Below are 24053 nucleotides of genomic sequence, written 5' to 3'. Positions count from 1 at the left end.
AGAGCCATTAGTGATTTCATTTGATTGTGATGTGATGGTTACCAATGACGTCACAATGGTCTAGGGATCGTGATGCACTTTCATTTAAGCGATATCTACAATGTAGATATTGCTTGATCTCACCCAAGGATAGCTCCTGTGGGAGCCAGGTTTGGATGATAAAGACCATGCCTTTTCTTCCTGAAGACCAGTAGTTGGTACCTGGTATACCTCCCTGTCGCTCTGATGGAACTCAGATAATATTAATCTCTTCCACACACCACTGGAACTGCCTTAGGCAGTATACCATGTCCCATCTGGTAGTTAAGATAATATGTCAGTTGTACTGTAAAAATTTGAAAAGTGTACCATATCCTATTTGGTAGTTTAGATAATATGTCGGTACTTTCCCAACAGACGGTAACCGCTGCCACCCCCTGGGTGATGAAACAAGTTCACTTCTGATAGATACGTGCAGGTTTTGTCTCAAACAGTGGGTGTCAGTCCATTATTGTTGTACTTACCACAAGAGAGATAGAAGTCACTTTTGTTGTACTTACCACAATTTACCGGCCCACACTCAACTTCATTACTTTGTCCAGGCTGACCAGGGCAGGTAGCTCCCCCATTACTGGGAGCTGGGTTATCACAGGACCTGGTTCTGGTGACGGTGCGTCTGGCTGTAGGACCACACGTGGCAGGACAGGGAGGACTACTCCACTGTGTCCACGCACCCCAGTTTCCGTTTATTGCACCTGAAACTATTTCGGAACTAATACTTACACACTGAAGTGTATTAATCATTCGCATTATATGGTGTCAGCAATGTCTCCGATACACACGTGTAGTCGTTTATATTAAAGGTCACATAAACTAAAACCCATTTTACATCTCACAACCACAATTGCGAAATATGTCCAATTGTATATTCTCGGCATACTGAGAGGCCATTGACCCATAGTTACACATAATTACAAAGTTCGCGTATTTCTTCCACCTAGCAATGCTTGGTATATGTACACTACCGCCCAGAAGTTGATTCCCCTTACACGCATGGGCATTGCATGACGCAACCCGTGTTCAGTTTAATGTGAAAATGTAGCATGTGCGGTGAACATGAGTGTGCAAAACAAATTGATATTTGGACAACATGTAAACTATGGAATATATTTGTTCACAAATTGAAGATTGTCTTTACCAACAAGCATAAAATGATACTCACTTTCTATAACATTAAGACGTACAGATATCATACGAGGTGATATCAAAAAAGCTTTGAGCCTCACACAGTATTCCTGGTCGAATGGTACAATGCGCTACACCTGATGTACATGAATGTCTTAGCTCCTGATAGAAACATATTGCTGGCTGCAATTATTTTGTCACAACACTTCGTGGAAGAGACCTACCCTTAGTGAATTGGCAAAATGGACAAATCTGAGTACAGAGCGGTGATAAAGTTCCTTGTCCTAGAGGGTCAATCTGCCAAACAGGTGAAAGAGCGATTGACTGCAGTTTATGGAGAGTCTTCCCCATCGTCTGCAACTATCAAACGGGGTGGGTGAAGGAATTTAAGCGTGGCAGAGAGAGCTTAGAAGATGATGCCCGGTCCGGACGGCCATCAACCAGTACCAGACCTGAAAACATTGACACTGTACACAAACTAGTGATGGAGAACCGCCGTATTACTCTCCATGAGCTAGAAGAAACAACAGGCCTATCATATGGATCCATACATAATATAATTCATGGCAAACTCCACATGTCCAAAGTGTGTGCCAGATGGGTCCTGAGAATGCTTACAGATGACATGAAGCTATTAAGCGTCACCATCATTTGAGCCTTGCTAACTAGGTACAACGCCAACCCAGATGATTTTCATTTTAGAATTGTAACCAGTGATGAAACCTGGGTTTATCATTATGATCCGGAGGGCAAACAGGAGTCGATGGAATGGAAACACGCCACTTCTCCAAAGACAAAGAAGTTCAAAGCCATCAGATCCACCAAGAAGGTTATGATGACCATCTTCTGGGACAGCAAAGGAGTGATTCACATCGACTACCTGCCCTATGGCACCACAATGAATGGGGAGTATTACGCCAAGTTATTGAAGCAGGTGCGCCAATCCATCAAGGTGAAACGCCGTGGAAAAATCCGTCGTGGGATTCTGCTTCACCAGGGCAACGCACCAGTCCACACGAGCCGTGTTGCACTGACAGCTGTGCAAGAATGTGGCTACGAACTCCTCCCTCACCCACCCTATTCTCCAGACCTAGCCGCCGTTGACTTCCACCTCTTTCCCAGGCTGAAAAAACAACTCCAGTGGCGGAGATTTGAAGATGACGATGAGCTAACTGCTGCTGTAGAGGCTTGGTTAGGGGACCAGAATGTTGACGTCTACCGATCGGGCATCGGTGACTGGCGAACTAGGTGGAACAAGTGTGTGAAGTTTGGAGGGGACTATGTTGTAAAATAAAGTATTAACAATCCAATTCTTTTACTTTTTCTGTGTGGACTCAAAACTTTTTGGTATCCCCTCGTATATGATAACCTTTGAATTGAGCTGGCGAGACTCGAATCTTTTTTATTGTAACAGGTACAAAATATTTGAGTATAGAATGTTGTTTGAAGAGAGAGTGCATATGTATACATTTGCTATTTCTTAGTTTTTCATCAACCATTGCTGAAAACAAATCTTAACTCTTTGACATGAACATGAATTATGTCAAACCTCCTTGGATGCTCAAACCCCAAGCGCGTTAGGTCTTACCCAAACACCATAGAGACAATTCCACCACTAAAATACAATGAACTGCTCCAACCACTTGCCTGAGTGAGTGGATTTTCGTAAAGTCAGATATTGGTCAAATATGTAACAGCGATCAACGAGTAAGGACAATCTTTAAGAAATCCAGGTGTTAATCCTCTCTGAAAGTGTGTTTCACCACCTGGGCTTGCCTTCCATCCACATGAACACCATGACGCCAGGATGTGTTTTAGTTGGTCAACTATAAAAGTGAGTATAGTTTTACGCCGCTTTAACAACATTCAAGCAACAGGGTACACTAGAAATGGGATTCAGCTATTTTTTCGAATCGAACTCGGGCCTTTGGCGACACATGCGAACACTTAAACCAATGGGCCTCCACACCGACCCCGTAAACTATCAGAACAAACAACATAATTGAATGTCCAGATTTAAGGTTACCCTCCGCAACTTATGAAGTCTACGCTTATCAGCAAAGTGATTAAACTGCTAAGCGAAGTGAAAAGTCGTTATGTTTGAACCGTACGCTACAGTGCATCAAGCATGTTAGTTGGTAAGTAGGATATAGCGTAAACTCGCATTTGAATAGTGGAAATTGTTAAGTATTCAATAGCATATTAAGCATGCTAGAAATCTCAATTAATCGATGAAATCAAAGGTAATCGACGATCTTAGATCTAAGCAGATTACTAGCCAACGTCGATTGGCAGGATACCAATATGGAGAAGTTTATCCAAAGAGTTCAATATGTCCTGAAGTTCATACAAAAGTTATTCAGGGTGCTCACGATCATATTCATACCTCCAACAATACGTAATATCACATAAAATAACTATTTGATAAGCATTGCTTAGAATTTGACGGAGGGCCTCGTGGACACAGTTAATGCAGAACAACTTCTTTCATATACTGTTATACTGTTACAGACTTGCTTTACAACGGAATATATAAGTATCTTCTCCGAAACGTCGCTATATAATATGATAAAGAAGTTGTTACCAATACATTGTGTCTACTTTGAAATCAAAGAACCTCCAATCACGTAACTGTCTTTCAAGTTTCATAAATACATCATTCAACGCATGACCATTGACCTGACGTACTCTTTGGTTCAATAACTACGCCATCAAAAGCGAAAGTTGATGCAAAACTATAAAAGCAAACCAAATAAAGGCCACGAGGTGACACGAGCAATGCTGAAGCTAATGTACATGTCCTGTCATGTCCTACCATATCGAAAATGCAGTGCCCTATTTTCTGTTCTAGCTTAATGTTAAGGGAAAATATATGTTAGTACCAAAAAGCCTTGTCAATAATCACTCACTCATTGACTAACTGACTCACACACTCATTGACTCACTCACTCACAGACTCACTCACTCACTCACTCACTCATTGACTTACTCACTCACTTACTCAACGAGAGAAACAAAGTGATCTCGAATAAATGAGAGATGATCCATGCATTATAACTTAGTGGAGAGGAGATCATTTCAAGTGAGTCAATTGAAAACGTTTTAAAAATTGGTATAATTAAGAGACGTCATTTAAGCTTAAACAACGAGTGAAGTATTATTTCGAGATAACAGGATTTGTGTTAAGGAGGAAAATGTTGATGTCATATGCCATGTATATGAGAGAGAATACCAGTGTTTGAGTAAAGAAGGATTAACCATATTCAAACCATTACAAAGCAAGTTCTTCAGTCTTGCGACTGAAAGCTGTAACCACTATGCTACCAATAAACTTTCAGTAAAATGACGTACAAAAACAAAACCTCCGACGTCGTTGTATACATACCACAGGTAGTGGGTCCACACTCTTGAGTATCAGTTTGACTGCTTTGACCCGGACAGGAAGCTCCACCATTGCTGGGGGCTGGGTTAGTACAGGTCCTGGATCTGAAGAGGGAGCGTCTGGCTGTAGAGCCACATGTGGCAGGACAGGAGGGGCCACTCCACTGTGTCCACTGACCCCAGTTCCCGTTTACTGGTGTGTCTAAAGCCATACATGAATTTAAGCATTCAGTACCCAAAATTCATTACAATACTAACACATCAACATTCTAGTTGTATCAGCAAAGACTTGAGCAATCATATACTATAATACTAAACAAAAAAACATACTTGAGCCTTGAACTGTCAACTGGGCTGAGGTCGTCTCTCCATTAGCAGTGAAGGAATACTGCCCAGAGTCGGACACTTGTAGACCAGTGATATACAGAATCTGAGAATTGCCACTTGGAACAAGCTGATGCCTGGCGTCTGCGGTTATCGTGACACCGTCCTTTGTCCAGACACCTGTGACACCTGACTGAGTAAGGTCCACCTGGAATAACACCTGTCCACCAACGAACCGAGTCACGTCCAACAGTTGCCGTGCAAAGATAGACGTCACTGAAACAACATAATTGTGTATATTAGAAAACATATTCATCAAACCTATTTCAAATATTTGTTTTCCTGTACATATCTTAGAGGCGTCTTCCATGTCTTTGTTGGACATGAGCTGATACGAATATAATCGACGGTTCTTTAAAATAGTCAATGTATCGCATCACAAGTAGTTTTTCCTGTGTGTACATTGTCATAGCAACGTCGACACAACTGGCTGCACGGTATCGAGACCTTATGTACCTCTGCAATTCAGAATTACCAAATACAATACGTATTTAACATAAGCAGGATAGTAAATTGTATGCTGTAAAGCACAATGCAGTGTTGGCTATGCATGTGAAATGTCTTGTACCTGCGTTTATCAATCCTTATCATTATCAGGTAAATACAAATACACGGAATGATGTGGGCGATGGATACATGATCCAAGGTAGGATCCAACCACAGTAATTGTCATGTATGGAAATTAGGAACGTTGTTTGTCTATTTTCACTGAGTCATCGTCTCGATACAATCACAGAACTGGAAAGGCACAAAACAACAACCCACAAGGAATGTATAATACACACATTAAAAATGCAGCAAGCGCTTTTCTCCATATCGTTTGAATGCAAACTGTAACAACTTTTCTCTGACCTGACCTTCAACGCCTTTGCGAGTCGCATCATCAATGATAAAGGTCACTATTAATGTCTCCGCAATTCGGACACAGACATTCACGATTCTCTGTCACGTGACTGTTGTGACACCAGGTGTTTGCGAACCACGTGATCATGTCCTGACCAACTGGTAGCCCCGTCAGCGACAATTAGAAAAGCGAATCCGTGTGTTTAAATAAACATGTACTTGGTCGATTGAATGGCAGTACGTTTAATACTATACTAAACAAAAACCGTCAGGGATCATCAATATTTTTGTGGATATTTTTATGAAATTGTGTGCTACGTCTTCACTACAAAATATATCTCCCAAAATATTTAAGAATTGACTTTATTTTGTGTGACTTCACTGGAGTATGATTCTTCACAGAGTGAGGGCCAAACTGTATAAACGTCGGAGCGTGCGACGTATGTATGCTCAACATTCTTTACAGGTACATCTGTTGTAGTTTCCTTACGACAAATGTATTCAAATACTACAACGTTTTGATGAGAAAGGTCTGTTAAGAATTACCCCAACATCAAGTACAAAACATCAAAATGGCGGCCACGATAAACGTGACGGGAGTGAATGATTTCCGAAGTCGCGGTTACATGTGTTCGTCCATTCTCCTACCCAGAGTTCCATGCGACCAGCTTCGTACCTCTGCCACAGGCCAGCGCCATGTAACAAGTCGTCACAAGTTGTCTTACACAGTTCATTCAAGATATTGCATATGTTTTTCATCTGGTTCATTTTTTACAAGTCTACATTTCTACATAAATATATGTTTTAGAATGGTTAACTTTTATTGAGAAAATATCCTAAATCGTGAAAAACTATTTCCATTTGCGTAGTTATCCTATGTTTACATTGGTTGTACGGCTCCACGTGCTGTTAAACGGAGAGCTAGCGATACGTTCACTTTGATGTGAAAATATAGTATTGTTATGCAACTCACTGTCGCAGTTATACTAGCATATTTATACAATATGCAAAACAATATGTAAAGCGTCCCAAATACTTGCATTAGTCTGTTCTATTCTGATTTCTGAAAAAGCATGTTTGTTTACAGACAAGAGAAAAGTTCGGTCACGTGATATGCAAATTAGCCTGTGGGAGTAGTGTTATGCTAAGTCACCACTGCGCCGGAGTGTGGTGTTAGTCATCATTTATCAATTGGTCGGTCATTGAAATGTGATAATAAAGATGCGTCAAATTTATGCTAAGGTAAATTCATAGATTGCTGAAGACTGTAACTGTCAGACCAGACACGGATCGAGTCGATAGACTACTACAGTAGTTTTAGTGCATTTCTTCGTTTTGTTCACAAAGATGGGTTGTAGCGGGGATGTTCGTCAACGGGGATGCAGTCAAACTCTCTGATGTTTCTCAGTGCATGCTAAAACACGGAGTTCAAGATAAAAGGGTCTAAATGATCAGAAACAACGCTTCTCTATGTGTACGTGACTTGGAAATGCGGAAGCAGCCCGTCATTGTTAAGGTCATTTCAAGAATACGGTCGCGTGAAATACGAATGACGTTAAATTGTGACGTTCATACACTTATGAAGGTCAATTACGCGGTCACGTGACTGAGATCTCGTCAAATTGAAAAGCCGTACACTTTTGTTGAACATACCACAATTTACCGGCCCACGTTCAACTTCATTAATTTGACCAGGGCAGGTCAAATGGAAAAGCCGTATATCGTGCAAAATTCACATATAAAAAATATATGAAGATATGGTTCTTTGGTTCGTACCACAGGTAGCTGGACCACACTCTCGAGTTTCACTTTGACTGCTTTGACCCGGACAGGAAGCTCCACCATTGCTGGGAGCTGGGTCAGTACAGGTCCTGGATCTGGAGAGGGAGCGTCTGGCTGTAGAACCACACGTGGCAGGACAGGTGGAACCACTCCACTGTGTCCACTGACCCCAGTTCCCGTTAACTGCAGTGGCTATAATTATAATGAAATCGTCTCTTTTGGTAATCCATAACCAGCAGGATGAAATGGTAATGTGACTGTTAACCTTCTAGCGCCCCACATGCAGCTTGGTTTGTATACCCCCCAGGGAGCTGAGAATGAAAATCGAGTGCACACTGATCCATCGACCAGTATTAATGTAGCACTTTAAGCACACTTTAGGGTATGGATCTGGCGCAAATATATACACATTATTATAACTGTCTCTGGATCAACAAAGAAAACATACGTTATAGAAACAAACAGTGCTATGCTTTGTAATGTTTGTTTGTTGTTTAACGCCGTACTCAGCAATATTCCACTTATATGACGGCGGTCTGTAAATAACTGAGTATGAACCAGACAATCCAGTGATTGACATCAAGAGCATCTATCCACGCAATTGGGATCGATGACATGCATCAACCAAATCAGCGAGTCTAACCACCCGATCCCGTTTAGACAAGCATAGTCGCCTTTTACCCAAGCATGGGTCCAAACTATGCTCTATGTAAACCTATGAAGTTATCTTAATGACTCTTAAACATTTCATGACGGTTCCCGGATTTGCCATAGAAGAGTCCTAGGCAATGTGAGCCTTCCAGAACAAACAACCATGTTAAATGCAGCAATACATGCTTTGGAATAAGTGAGTGGATTTACGCCACATGGAGCAGCATCTTGGTTATTTCCTATCATCAACATCAAGTGGGAGGAGCATCCAAACTGAAAAAGCCTGATGTGTACATACCACAGGTAGTGGGTCCACACTCTTGAGTATCACTTTGACTGCTTTGACCCGGACAGGAAGCTCCACCACTGCTGGGAGCTGGGTTAGTACAGGTCCTGGATCTGTAGACGGGGCCTCTGGCTGTAGGACCACACGTGGCAGGACAGGAGGGACTACTCCACTGTGTCCACTCCCCCCAGTTCCCGTCCACTGGACCTGAAGCTATACAGGCAGGTATCCTTACACAGAGAAGTGTATGCTATACTCCTAGTTTAAAAGAGGTAAAGTTGTACGTAATATAACTGCATATATTTGCCCTTATTCATGTTCATTCACACTATAACTGTGCTCGATGTCGATTGGAGAGTCGTGAGTGACCGTCCCCTATACAACATAGAATGGGAAACAGGACAGCATGACATGAACCAAAGAGCAATAGGTTATTTTATGTCATAATCTGACAGAGTTATTGTTTGTGTCGTTGACTCTGCTACATCACCTACCTCCTGCCACTGTGAGATAGGCGGACGTGGACCGGCCCTGTATAGTGTAGGTATATCTTCCACCGTCAGATGCTGCGAGGTCAAATACGAACAGCTGGCGATATTGGCCAGTGACGGTAATCATCAGTTTGCCGTGTACAGGGGAGAGTGGGGTGCCGTCCTTGGACCACTCTCCGTCGCCTGTGACTCCAGTAACGACTTGAACGTCGAAATTGTAATTCCCGCCAGGCGCAGCCGTGATATTTTTCATGGTGAGCTGAAAAACTGGGAAACATTCGTTCGTTAGGAATGTTATTATTTATTCAACGCTTGCCATTAAATAAAATTATGATATTAATAACAGCTTCACGTGACAATGTCTACATCACTCTTGTAGTGACTCATTATAAACTGAATAATCATAAACCCATCAGAACAGACGTAATGACGTCAACGGCATGATATGATTGACCAGGAGTATTTCCGCAAACACCTGATATCGTCACTTATAAACACATGCTCATGATAAAGTCGGAATCGTGCAATGTAGCCTATTTAGCAGAGATTTCTCATCGAAAGGGTTTTGTCGCTGTTATTCACTGAACACATTCGTTCCTGAACACAAATATCGGTCACAAAAATAAAACATTTGATAAGATGTATCATAATTAAAACGACCACTCATATTATAATTTGTTTGGACAACTTCTTCAAAGGCATCATCAAAGTTGTTCTGACCTTATTTCGGCGTGAACTCCTCTCGTTTAAGAATACATTCCCCTAAGTCGCATATGGTTTGACCATCCTGCAGGCATGCAGACCGAAATCTGCTACCATATAGCTGTATACTGAATCTTTAGTTTCCATAGTGTAGCCGTTAACTTGAACAGGCGTGTTTTGCAAAGCATGCTACCACAGATATACAATTCTGTATGGTTTGGACTTAAGAAGGTCCATTCAAACATCTTAGAAACGATACAAAGAATTTCTCAGTATATGAACGTCCATACCGAAGACAGTTCTACACAGTCGACCTTCGTTCAAAGATGATCGATACTGTATTTCGCTTATATTGAATATGGACTTACAAAGCCACAATATCATGATCGCTTTATGGAAACGGTTCCAGTTCACTCCGCTTCCGACATTTGACTCTTAAATATCGGTGAACATTTATCATATAGTCGCCCTTCACGCCAAATAGAATCTGTTTCGTTAGATAATCAAGACTAGTTGTGCTTTTGCAGTGAGTGAGTGAGTGAGTGTGTGAGTGTGTGAGTGAGTGAGTGAGTGAGTGAGTGAAACTGGCATTCAACCCTGACGAACGATTGCTGTCAGCCGAGGGGCGTGTATGTACACGTACCCATGTGGTCATTGTGTGGATTAGTTGGATGTAATGGCGCTTTACGATCCGGCTGCCAAACAGGAAGTACCTTGAATCCCACCCACACAAAACTCAAGTAGCACAGGAGAAATTAAATGATATCAAACATAACAGAAACTACAAAAGATTATCGTGATAATTTTGTGCCACCGGAGACTCGTCTCGTGGAGTGATGGTAAGTCATCCTTGAGTACGCCGCCCTCGCCAATATTCGCTGAATACCAAGAACCCAAGAATACTGGTGACATACCCTATCCACGAGTGCAAACAATAACACAAGCATGGGAACTGTGACAAACTCTATCCAGGAGTACCGACCCTGAGACAACCAAGGGAACTTGTGACACACTCTATACAGGAGACGAAACACTAAGACACGCAAGGGAAATAGTGACATGCCCTTTCCATGAGTGCCAACAGTGAGACAAGCATGGGTACTGGTGATATACTCCATCCACGAGTCCAAACAATGAGACGAGGAAGGGATCTGAAACCATACTCTATCCATGAGTTCCAACAATGAGACAAGCAAGGGTACTGGTGACATACTCTATCCATGAATTCCAACAATGATACAGGCAAGGGTACTGGTGACAGTTTTTATAGGATCTTAGGGTTCCGACCCCCTACAAGAAGTTCCAAACTATTCTTTCACACATGTTCATCGCACCGTTGTGTCATAACCAGGTATACAGAAACAGACATTTTCTACAGAATGTTAACATTAGAATTTTTGGGATAAAGGTGTTGAAGGCTTTATCTGTATGTATTTCTGGGGCACCGGCTATATTGTACATCGAACCCATAAGGCAATCATACATCTTTGGAAACATAGAAAATGTAAGGGTTTAGCAAACGAGGAATTTTCCTGTTTGGGTTTAAATGTGTGTTCTCTGATGGCTAGGTTTTATGTTTAAGTCCCGATTAAGTCGATGTTTAACGTCATATCTAGTGGTAGGCCGAGATCCTCGACTAGAGATTGAGGTTTTGCTATGTCAGTCACATGTAAACTCCTTATTGTGTTATGTGTGTGTATCAAACGTGAAAATATGTTGCTATCTGGTGCTAGGCATTAAAGGCATAAGACAAGTATTGGTCAGCCTTGAGTCAGTATGCTGTGTCTGAGTAGGGTATTCATGTAGAACTGTGGGTTGGTATATCAGTGGGCTAGCGCAATACAACCTGCATTAGTCCGGACTAGTACAGTTGGACGCACGCACACTGCAAACATCCGTCTCCATATTCTTTGGGTATGAAACATCATTTGATTTCATGCATGAAGATGGTTCAGCAATGTATACAAAAAACGCAGTTAATTCATTTATGTAGATAGATCTACATTGTAAAAGATATAAATTGTGTCCTATTACAATCAAATTGACTTTTGTTATACGAGGGCCTTTCAATGTATAACCAGCCTAAGTTATTTATCAGATCTTAACGGTTGCATGTTTGTCACGTGCTGTGCACCAATGTATGTCACGTGCATAGACAAAGTTTCACTGAGGAAATTGTATTTGAAGTCACACACGTGATCTATAAAGATGGCAAGGGTAGATTCTGCCAAATTTTCGTCAAAGGTTAGATACAGGGCTGTTATTAGGTACCTCTACTTAAAAGGGAAAGCGGGAAAGGAGGTATATGATGAATTGTCAGATGTTTATGGTGACAGTGCACCTTGGTATGCACAGGTCAAATTCTGGGTTGCAGAATTTAGGGGTCGGGTGAACCTGGAAGATGAGCAACGCCCTGGCAACTGTAGAGGTGACCAATGATCAAACCAGTGAAGCTGTGAGACAACTGGTTGTCAAAGACAGGCGAATGAAGGTGTCAGAAATGGCCAATGCCTTGGACATTTCAAAGGGAAGTGTCCATACCACTTTGCATGATCGTCTGGGTATGAGGAAGCTGTCTGGGTCCCGAAATGTCTGAGTGATGATCAGAAGGCTGTACGTGCGTCAATGTGTTTGGCACTTTTGACGCAATGCAGTCAGGGTGCAGGCAACTTTATGGGGAGAATTGTTACTGGTGATGAAACCTGGGTACACCACTATGACTCAGAAACCAATGAACAGAGTAAGCAGTGGGCTGGCATTGCTTCACTCCGTCCCAAAAAGTTGAAGACTCAACCATCGGCTGGCAAAGTCATGGCAACCATCTTTTTTCGGATACCAAAGGGGTCTTGCTCATTGACTACTTGCCACGTGGCCAGACTATTACTGGAGAGTACTACTCCGATCTCCTGGACCGTTTGCGGACTGCTATTCTTGCCAAACGTCGTGGAAAGATCACAAAAAGTGGGCTGCTCCAACATGATAATGCCAGAGTGCACACCTGTCGACTTGCGGTTGCCGCAGTGAAGCGGAACGGGTTCAAAGTATTACTTACTTACTTACTTTGGAGATTTAACGTGCGCTTTCCGACTGATGCGTATTTCGCACACGGGCCCGGCCAGGCCATTTAATGTGTTTCCGAAAGGGGCGAAAGTGGTGTGTGCAACCCAAGAGGGGGCTTTAGGGGTTGCTTATATAGAATTTGGGAATTTTGAGATTTGGAATAGATGCCGATGGGGTAGGGGAGGAGAACTAAGGGAGCTGGGTATGGTGGATGTTTGTGTGTTTATGTAATTTTGATTTGGTGGATTATAGTGTTTTTAGATGCGTTTTATTAGTTCCGTTTTGATTAAGAATACGCCTAAGGCCTTGAAGTTTTCTAGTTTATTTTGTGGGTTTAGTATTGCTTCTAGAGTGAGAGCCTTGTTTAGATTGAGGGTGGTTTGTAATGCGGTTCGATGTGTTAGGTAGTGTGTGCAGTAGATGAGTGCGTGTTCTGGGGTTTCTAGTTGTTTGCAGTGTGGGCAGTTACCTGTAGTATGTTTTTTAATTTTTTTTAGGTGGTTATTTAGGTTGGTGTGTCCTGTTTGGAGTTTAGTGATTACTCTGTCGAATTTTTTTGATGGATGGAGAATTTTTGGTTTGGTTAGTGGTTTGCTGAGTACTTTTTTGATTTGGCTATTTTAGTTTAGATATAGGTTATGCCATTTTTTGGTGATTTTTTGCTTATTTACACTTTTAATTCCTGATTTTGAGATGGGTAAGTTTAAGCGTATTTCTGGGATTTTGAGGGATAGTTTAGCTGCCTTATCGGCGTTTTCATTACCGTATATTCCTACGTGGGCGGGTATCCACAAGAGGGTTATTTGTTTGCCTGCCTGAGTTAGGTCGTTGGAGCTTTTAAGTATTTGATTTATTAATTTAGGTCGGTTTTTGGTATTTTTGTTTTGGAGGGCTTGCAGTCAACTTAGGGAGTCGGTAAGTATTAGGATTTTATTGTGGTTTTTGGATTCTTGACTATGGAGGGCTGAGGCCATGCCCATTAGTTCTGCCGTGAATATTGATTGGTTGTTTGGGAGTCGGAAGGATTGTGTAGTTTTAGTTGGTTGTGTGGTATGGACTCCGAAACCTGTGTGTTTGGAGGTCGGATCTGAAGATCCGTCCGTGTAAATGTGACACCAATTTGGCCAATTTTCGTGTATGTATGGTAGTGTGGTGGTTTTAGCTATGTTTGGGTCGGTTTGTTTATTCATTTGGCTAGCTAGTGTTGTGTCTATTTTGGGTATTTTAAGTTTAGGGGTGAAGATATTTGATTGTTTGCAGTTTAGTTTAAGATTTTTAATTTGGTGTTCATTTAGGTAGTTTGTTATTCTTTGGGATATTGGGGTAAGTAAGGAGTGTTTACGAGCTAGAGCTTGGTTTTTGGGGCTGATATTTTGGTTTATTAAGTTTTGGATCAGAGGGTTTGATTGGGATGCGGCCCAGAAATTTAAGCTTAACTGTTCCCTGCGTAGACTTAGTGGCATTTCTTCTGTTAAGGCCTGAAGTGAAGTGTAGGAGGTGCCATGTTGGGTGCGTGTAATTAGTTTGAGAGCCTGATATTGTATTGAGTCAAGTTTTTTAGATAGAGAGTTGTTTAGGGTGTTGTATATGGCGCAGCCGTAGTCTAGTTTTGATCTAATTAGTGATATGTAGAGTGAGAGGAGGGTATCTTTGGAGGCTCCCCATTTTGAGCCATTGAGGCATCTTAGGGTGTTTAGGTCTTTACTGCATTTAGTTGTTAGGTTTTGGATGTGAGCATCCCAGGTGAGATGTTCATCGAAAATAAGTCCTAAGAATTTGGTTTGTTTTTGAAATTTGATTGTTTGGTTGTTTAGCTGGAGGATTGGGGAGGCGGGTTTCATGTTTTTATGTTTGAATACTATTCATGTTGTTTTTTCTGAGTTAAGGGAGAAGCCCCATTTGTCAGCCCATTGTTGTATTTTATTAAGAGATTTTTGGAGTAGATTTTGGGCCATATTAATGCTTTTTGTGCGGATCCAGAGGGCTCCATCATCCGCGAATTTGGATGTGTTTATTTTAGGGGATAGGCCCTCGAAGAGATCGTTTATCATTATATTAAAGAGTGTGGGGCTGAGGATACTGCCCTGGGGAGTGCCATTTTCTAGGGGACACTGGTCCGATAGAGTATGGTCTATCCCCATTGTTATTGTACGTTCGTTTAGAAAGTCCTGAATGTAGTTTATTATTTGTCCTTTTAGTCCTATTTTTTTAAGTTTTTGTATTAGCCCGTTGTGCCAAACCATGTCGAATGCTTTGGAGAAATCCAGAAAGATGCCTGTTGTGTATTGTTTGTTGAGTTGTCCCGTCATATCCGGTCCGATGATGAACTCACGACAGCAGTGGAGGGGTGGCTACACGAACAACCCAATGGTTTCTATCACAACGGGCTTTTAGCTCTCACACATCGCTGGGCAAAGTGCGTAGACCTCAATGGTGGTTATGTGGAAAAAGAAGAAGTGAGGAGCAGTAGCAAATAGGTTAGGCTGGTTATATATTGAATGGCCCTCGTATTAATGGTAATATTATGAAGAAAATTCGGATTTTCTGTAAAGTGGGTTCAGAAAAATCTTGATACATGGCCATATATTTGTACATATATATGTACGTGCACATGCTATTTTCTGTAAATAATATCTGGCTTCATTATATGTATATCGGGTATGTACATATGGTTGTTCTGAAAATGATATGTATCTTTTATATGTGTACATGTATGTGCATATGGTTGTTCTAAAAATATGAACCTTTTATGTATGAATATGTATGTGCATATGTACCTTTTATATATGTATATGTATGAGCATATAGTTGTTCTGAAAATGAATTATTTGATAGGCATTACTTACAAGTTGACGGATGACAAGATAGACACAATTTCTATGGATAACAACTTCTTTAATACTGGGAAAAGCGACGTTTCAGTATAGATCCTTATACCGTTGTCAAGCAAGACTGAATGAGGGCTGACTGACTGACTGATATAGACGATTTAACGTTTCCGACTGATACGTATTTCGCACACGGGCCTGGCCAGACCATTTTAGTGTATTCCGAAAAGGGTGAAAGTTGTGTGTGCAACCCAAGAGGGGGCTTTTAGGGGTTGCTTATATTGAATTTTTGGAATTTTTAAATTTGGAATAAATGCCAGGGTGGGTGGAGGAGGGAACTAAGGGAGCCGGGTGAGGTGGGTGTTTGTATGTTTATTGGAATTTGGATTGGTAGATTAATTAGTTTTTAGATGCGCTTAATTAGGTCTGTTTTGATTAGGAATACGCCTAGGGCCTTGAAGTTTTCTAGTTTATTTTGAGGGTTTAGTATTTCATCTAGAGTAGGAACCTTATTTAGATTGAGGGTGGTTTGTAGTGTGGTTCTGTGTGTTTGGTAGTGGGTGCAGTGGATGAGTGCGTGTTCTGTGGTTTCGGGTTGTTTGCAGTGGGGGCAGTTGCCTGTGGTGTGCCTTTTAAGTTTTTTTAGGTGGTTATTTAGGTTGGTGTGTCCTGTTTGGAGTTTTGTAACTAATCTGTCAATTTTTTTTGAGGGGTGTAGGATTTTAGGTTTGGCTAGTGGTTTTCTGAGCACTTTTTGATTTGGCTATTTGAGTTTTGATATTGATTATGCCATTTTTGTGGTTATTTTTTGTTTGTTGAATGAGGGACATAGTACAGAATATATATAGTAGGTGGGGGATCAAGTAGAGGATTAACAGTAGCAACAATTGCATACAAAAGTGGGATAATATCGGTAGATTTTGACAACAAAGGGATGATGCTGTCAGGACACGATGAACAGAGCACACATAGGTGGAAGCCAATAGGGACATGAAGCCAATAAACAGGATAAGTGATTATTGTTTGATGAGTTCATAGTAGGCGGATGGGATGAAACAACCTTGATCTCTGTTGATTGATGACTTGTTGCGGCGAATGTTGACTGCTTCTGTTAGTTTTCTTTGAGTGAAATCACGGAGGCTGTTGGCGAGGATTTGGACGTTGTCCCAGGTGATGATGTGATTGGGACAGTTGCTGATATGGTCCGAGATGGCTGATTTGCTGTCGGATTTGATAGTGGAGGTTTTATGCTCTTTCGTTCTGGTTTTGATTTGGCGGGATGTTTTACCTACTTAAGATTGTCCACAGTTGCAGTCAATTTTGTAAACTACACCTTTAGGCTCTTGGGGTTTGGTTTTGTTCCTGCCGTTGGCCCATAGCAGGGTTTTGAGGGAGTTGGAGCTGTTGGCTTGCTGTTTGAGGAGGCGGCTGATGATGTGGGAGGCTTTTTCCGATGAACGGGAGGGCGATGCGGAAGGGCGCTGATTCGGGTTTAAGGGTCGCAGGTCTCGTTGTGGGATGGAGTACAGAGGCGATGACTTTGTCGACGAGATTGGGTGGATAATTTTTGTTGAGGTGGGTGAAGACTTGGCGGAGGTGTTCGATTTCAGGATTGGGGTCAGCAGAGGAAAAGTTGAAGGCTCGTTTTGTGAGGGTGGAGATGATGCCACTCTTGGTTCTAAGAGGGTGGTTAGAGTTGAAGTGGTCGGTGTGGGTGGGCTTCCGGTAGACACTGGTTTGGATTCTGTTTGTTGGGCTTCTTGAGACGAGGACATTTAGGAAGGATAAAAGGTTGTCTTTTTCTATTTCGATTGTGAACTGTACTCGGGGGTGTTGTTGGGTAAGATGTTGTAGTAGCAGGGTTGGGTCTTGGTCTTGTTTTAGGATGACAAAGGTGTCGTCAACTTTTCTTGATCTTGGAGTAGGTGGTGGGGTCTTGGAGGATGTTGTTCACTAGCTCATGGAAGTGGTCAGTGTCCATGATGACTGTGGCCTTGCCCTTGTCAGCAGGGGCAATATCGATGGTGTTGTCATCCCGGAGTTGTTTAATGGCTTTAGTCTCAGCTCTGGTGAGGTAAGAGGTTTGCGATTTGGTTTTAGCAAGGATGTCACAGATCTGGTGACGCAGATAGTCAACCTTACCTCCTGGTGCCAGTTGCTGAAGCCCTTTCTTGGTGTTGGAGATGAAGTCATCGTGGTTCCGTAGTGGTCTGGTGGGGATGTATTTCAGGCCTTTCGACAGGACGTTAGTATGTTCTGTGGTAAGCTGCTTTTTGCTGAGGTTGATAACGGTCATACAGTGGTGCTGTTATATTTTAAGTCGGCTTGTTGTGTTGGTGTGGGGCTTCATGTCACTATTGGCTTCCACCTACATGTATGTGTTCTCTGTCCATCCTGTTGTTGTTGTTGGCAACACCTACCAATGTTATCCCACTCATGTATGCAATTGTTGTTACTGTTAATCCTCTGCTGGTATTCCTCCAACAACTATATATATTCTGCACTATGTCCCTCATTCACTACTACTTAAACTATATAACCTAATCTATCAAAACGGACAGGTACCAACTCCCTGGAAACAGGCACGAGTCATCCCTATCCCTAAACGCGATAAACCAACAAACGAGGCAAACTCTTTTAGACCAATATCCCTAACCTCAAATCTATGTAAAGTAATGGAATCTATGGCCAAAAATAGACTACAACACTACTTAACTCAAAATAACATCATAAACACAGATCAAAGCGGCTTCACTGCTGGCCCCTCAACCTTAGATAATCTCGCCTGACTAGAACAAGACATCAAGACAGGACAACTCAACAAACAATACACATCAGGCATCTTTCTTGATTTCTGCAAAGCATTCGACATGGTTTGGCACAACGGGCTAATACAAAAGCTTAAAAAAATAGGACTAAAAGGACAAATAATAAACTACATTCAGGACTTTCTAAACGAACGTACAATAACGGTGGGGATAGACCATACTCTATCGGACCAGTGTCCCCTTGAACATGGCCCTCCTCAGGGCAGTATCCTCAGCCCCACACTCTTTAATATAATGATAAACGACCTCTTCGAGGGCCTATCCCCTAAAATAAACACATCCAAATTCGTGGATGATGGAGCCCTATGGATCCGCACTAAAAGCATTAAAATGTCCCAAAATGTACTCCAAAAATCTCCTAATAAAATACAACAATGGGCTGACAAATGGGGCCTCTCCCTTAACTCAGAAAAAAACAAAACATGAATAGTATTCAAACATAAAAACATGAAACCCGCCTCCCCAATCCTCCAGCTAAACAACCAAACAATCAAATTTAAAAAACAAACCAAATTCTTAGGACTTATTTTCGATGAACATCTCATCTGGGATGCTCACATCCAAAACCTAACAACTAAATGCAGTAAAGACCTAAGAGGCCTAACTGGCTCTAACTCGGGAGCCTTCAAAGATACCCTCATCTCTCTCTACATATCACTAATTAGATCAAAACTAGACTACGGCTGCGCCATGTACAACACCCTAAACAACTCTCTATCTAAAAAACTTGACTCAATACAATATCAGGCTTTCAAACTAATTACACGCACCCAACATGGCACCTCCTACACTTCACTTCAGGCCTTAACAGGAGAAATGCCACTAAGTCTACGCAGGGAGCAGCTAAGCTTAAATTTCTGGGCCGCATCCCAATCAAACCCTCTAATCCAAAACTTAATAAACCAAAATATCATCCCCAAAAACCAATCTGTAGCTCGTAAACACTCCTTACTTACCCCAATATCCCAAAGAATAACAAACTACCTAAATGAACACCAAATTAAAAATCTTAAACAAAACTGCAAACAATCAAATATCTTCACCCCTAAACTTAAAATACCCAAAATAGACAGAACTCTAGCTAACCATAAAATAAACAAACCGACCCAAACATAGCTAAAACCACCACACTAGCATACATTGACGAAAATTGGCCAAATTGGTGTCACATTTACACGGACGGATCTTCAAATCCGACCTCCAAACACACAGGTTTCGGAGTCCATACCTCCATCCATCAAAAAAAATCGACAGAGTAATCACTAATCTCCAAACAGGACACACCAACCTAAATAACCACCTAAAATTTTTAAAAAAAAACATACTACAGGTAACTGCCCACTATGCAAACAACTAGAAACCCCAGAACACGCACTCATCCACTGCACACACTACCTAACACATCGAACCGCATTACAAACCACCCTCAATCTAAACAAGGTTCTCACTCTAGAAGCAATACTAAACCCACAAAATAAACTAGAAAACTTCTAGGCCTTAGGCGTATTCTTAATCAAAACGGAACTAATAAATCGCATCTAAAATCAAAATTACATAAACACACAAACATCCACCATACCCAGCTCCCTTAGTTCTCCTCCCCAACCCCATCGGCATCTATTCCAAATCTCAAACTTCCCAAAATTCTATATAAGCAACCCCTAAAGCCCCCTCTTGGGTTGCACACACCACTTTCGCCCCTTTCGGAAACACATTAAATGGCCTGGCCGGGCCCGTGTGCGAAATACGCATCAGTCTTAAAGCGCACGTTAAATCTCAAAAGTAAGTAAGTAAGTAACCCTCATTCTGTCTTGCTTGACAACGGTGTAAGGATCTAAACCGAGACGTCGCTTTTTCCAGTAGTAAAGAAGTTGTTATCCATTAAAATTGTGTCTATCTTGTTCTGAAAATGACATGTATCTGTTATATCTGTACATGTATGTGCATATGGTTGTTCTGAAAATGATATGTACCTTTTATACATGCATATGTATGAGTATATGGTTGTTTTGAAAATGATTATGTATCTTTTATATATGTACATGTATGTGCATATGGTTGTTCTGAAAATGGTATCTACCTTTTATAGTTGTCTATTGCGTGCATATGGTTGTTCTGAAAATGATATCTATCTTTTATATATGTGTATGTATGAGCATACGGTTGTTCTGAAAATGAAATGAGCCTTTTATATATGTATATGTACATGGTTGTTCTGAAAATATGAACGTTTTATATATGTATATGTATGTGCATATGGTTGTTCTGAAAATGATATGAGCCGTTTATATATGTATATGTACATGGTTGTTCTGAAAATGATATGTACCTTTTATTTATGTATATGTATTTGCATATGGGTTGTGCTGAAAATGAAATGTATCTTTTATATATATATATATATATATATATATAAAGATACATATTATATATATATATATGTGTGTGTGTGTATGTATGAGCATATAGTTGTTGTGAAAATAATATGTATCTTTTATATCTGTATATGTATGTGCATAAGGTTGTTCTAAAAATGATATGTATCTGTTATATTTGTATATATATATATATATATATATGTGTGTGTGTGTATATATTTGTTCTGAAAATGATATGTACCTTTTATATATGTATATGTATGAGCATATGGTTGTTCTGGAAATGATAAACACATTTGTATCAATTATGTATACCCTCAGCAGTGTGTGTGTTTGTAGGCAGTGTCTGTGTGTGTATGTGTGGACGTTGTGTGTGTATATGTGGACGTTGTGCGTGTGTGTGTGTCTGTGTGGACGTTGTGTGTGTATATGTGGACGTTGTGCGTGTGTGTGTGTATGTGTGGACGTTGTGTGTGTGTGTGTGTGTGTGTGTGTATGTGGACGTTGTGTGTGTGTGTATGTGTGGACGTTGTGTGTGTGTGTGTGTGTGTGTATGTGGACGTTGTGTGTGTGTGTATGTGTGGACGTTGTGTGTGTATGTGTGGACGTTGTGTGTGTATGTGTGGACGTTGTGTGTGTATGTGTGGACGTTGTGTGTCTGTGTCTGTCTGTGTGTGTATGTGTGGACGTTGTGTGTGTGCCTGTGTGGATGTTGTGTGTCTGTGTGTGTATGTGTGGACGTTGTGTGTGTGTATGTGTGGACGTTGTGTGTGTGTGTGTGTGTACATGTAATTACTCCCAAATCCTCTTACCTTCTTGTTGATATGTGGACGGTAAGTTGATAAATATTAGTATCCCTGGTATAATCAGACATCTCAATGGCGACGTCATCTGAACAAAAAGGCATGTGTTAACAACAGGCAAACCATGATTTCAATAAACAGACACATATACCTGTTCATATGTTACAGAGCAGAGACACGTGGCATATCATTAAACTCTGAACTGAAAACATAATCATGATAGTAAGGGTTAAGATGTTCGGTTTATGAATAAAACACCCGATCCGTCGAACTTCTGAAATTAAAATGTTTCAGTTTGTAGAGAAAAAGTGTCTGGGTTTTTCCCGATCGGTCGAATATATGCTACCACTCAACCATGACTACTCACTGGGCGCATCTACTTTCACTAATTAAGGGGTGAACGGATGGTAACAGTGAAAAGATGGGGAGATTAAGCTTATATGATTTAAAATGAAAACACAAAATATGCTTGTTTCATATTGTTGAGTCAAACGTGGCATGTTGAGCTCGGAGATTACTTATGACAACATTACTTCAAAAGTTGCGATCTTACAAGGAGATTATAAAATGAATTGATGTTTTTATATAAAACAAAGGTGATCTTTGCCGCTGAGACGTGGTGAGAGAGTCCTCATGGACTATGTTGATCATGTGGCAAACCTTCTCGGTGTGTGGTGACATTTGTGAATGAAATTTGAGACTGAAACTATGATGTATTTATTGAACATGAAGAACGACAGTTTTAATTAATAAAGATCATTGATGAACGAAGATCACCTGATAAATAGTTGTGTTGGTATATGGATGTTAACATGACTATTGTTAACGTTTTTATGAATAAAGATCATTGATGAATGGAGATTACTTGATAAATATTTATATTAATGATAATTTATTATTTTTGTGTATATATGTTAACGTGGCTATTGTAAACGTTTTTATGAATAAAGATCATGAAACTTGTTTGAATCATCAAGATAAACTAAATGTTTGATAATATATATATTGATTATTTATTATGCTGATATTGCTGTATGTATGTGAAAATGTATTGTTGTATCCTTGTCACAACAGAATAAAGAGTCCTCGTGTCAGGTGTCATATACTGTCCCTAACAGCGTCAAGTTCCCTATCACCCAATGAGAGAAAAATAATGGAATACTCTAACTGCAGACCCGTTAAGTAAACACGAATATACTTTCCCGATCCGTAGACTTATTTTACCTACCTTAATTTCAGAAATTCAACGGTTGGGTGAACACCGTTTAAGTACATAATACAATAGTAATAAAAATAATTTTAGTCGTGACCATAAAAAAACCAAAAACACCTGAACCAGGAAGTGGAAAACCTGCGTAACCTTGGAAACTAGCTCCGTGAGTGTAGTTCCATTCACAATATAGACAGGGTCACACCCAATATTGATATGTTGTGACCGGTTGGAGGGAGGTCCTCTTGGCCTCACCCTTCCAGCAAGTCACTGGTCCCACACTCCACGTGATTGTGAAAAAAGCTCCGAGCCTATTGTACATTGGACCGCCACACGCGAATGTCGACGACACGTCCCTGGTATGTCCGCTTCGCCTACAACAGTCTACCCAAGCTGCTGTAGGCTGATTTGTCGGGTAGGCCATGTTATGCGGTGCGTGGATAAATTCTATTATAATACCTTTTTGATACAGTCCGGTAAGAAAGGGATTTGAAAGCAGATTAGATTCCTATCAATCATGGGTATTGATTAAGTGGAATCGGATATTAACTTCTTGCTAAAATTATAAAGAGAAATCACGTATGTGTTCATGTACCCGAACTTGACTAGGTAGAACATATATGTGTGAGAAACTACACGTAACGAAGCTCAGGATCAATTAATATATTCAGATATGTTGTTTCATTACCTTGCTACGAATGCCGTCATTGACGAGCTTTTCCTCCCTTGTGTCGACAACCACACATCCGTCAGCTGTTATCAGCGCGGTTGGACCAAAACGCCTTTTGTCGCCAAACCAGACAAACAACTTCGTTCTATTATAAACCTTCGTGCATGCATTGATAGTTTTTGTAGTGCAATGTAGTGCATTGGGTTATATCACGTGGTTACATGACTACAGATCGCCTTAATATATGTTATGTGTTGAGTGTTTGTTACGATGTAAATTGTAATAACGCGGTTAATTTTAATAAACTGGGGTAAAATGTAATAACACTGCAGTAAAATGTAATACTGCGGTCAATTGTAATACATACTGCGGCAAATTGTAATAACTTAAACCGCGGTAATTATATATATATAAATTGTAATGAAACTGCGGCAAATTGTTATAACCACTGCGGTAAATTGTAACAAAACATTTTTAATTTGCAAATGTACAAATAAACATGCATGAAGTTTAAATTGAGCGACTAGGCTGTTTGGAAATCAAAATCGGGACTTTGAAACGACTGATTGATCAATACTAATGTACATTAAAT

At 40.7% G+C, this 24053-nt stretch overlaps 1 protein-coding gene across 1 annotated transcript in view; it reads right to left on the bottom strand.

Moving 5' to 3' along the window:
* LOC124143193 (SCO-spondin-like) overlaps positions 1-23598 on the bottom strand; it is an 89354-nt gene extending 65756 nt beyond the window's left edge. The window contains exons 1-7 of the mRNA XM_048385779.1: positions 23480-23598; positions 21591-21669; positions 8986-9249; positions 8504-8704; positions 7549-7746; positions 4876-5145; positions 4550-4747 (exon numbers count right to left, since the gene is read on the bottom strand). Coding sequence (XP_048241736.1) covers positions 4550-4747; positions 4876-5145; positions 7549-7746; positions 8504-8704; positions 8986-9249; positions 21591-21669 — 1210 coding nt within the window. The 5' untranslated portion in view covers positions 23480-23598. The remainder of the gene's footprint in view (positions 1-4549; positions 4748-4875; positions 5146-7548; positions 7747-8503; positions 8705-8985; positions 9250-21590; positions 21670-23479) is intronic.
* Between the last annotated feature and the right edge of the window lie 455 nt (positions 23599-24053).

This window comes from Haliotis rufescens, unplaced genomic scaffold (genome assembly GCF_023055435.1).
Source record: "Haliotis rufescens isolate VD_foot unplaced genomic scaffold, xgHalRufe1.0.p SCAF_6, whole genome shotgun sequence".
Lineage (NCBI taxonomy): Eukaryota > Metazoa > Mollusca > Gastropoda > Lepetellida > Haliotidae > Haliotis > Haliotis rufescens.
This window is presented reverse-complemented; position numbering and strand designations above follow the sequence as displayed.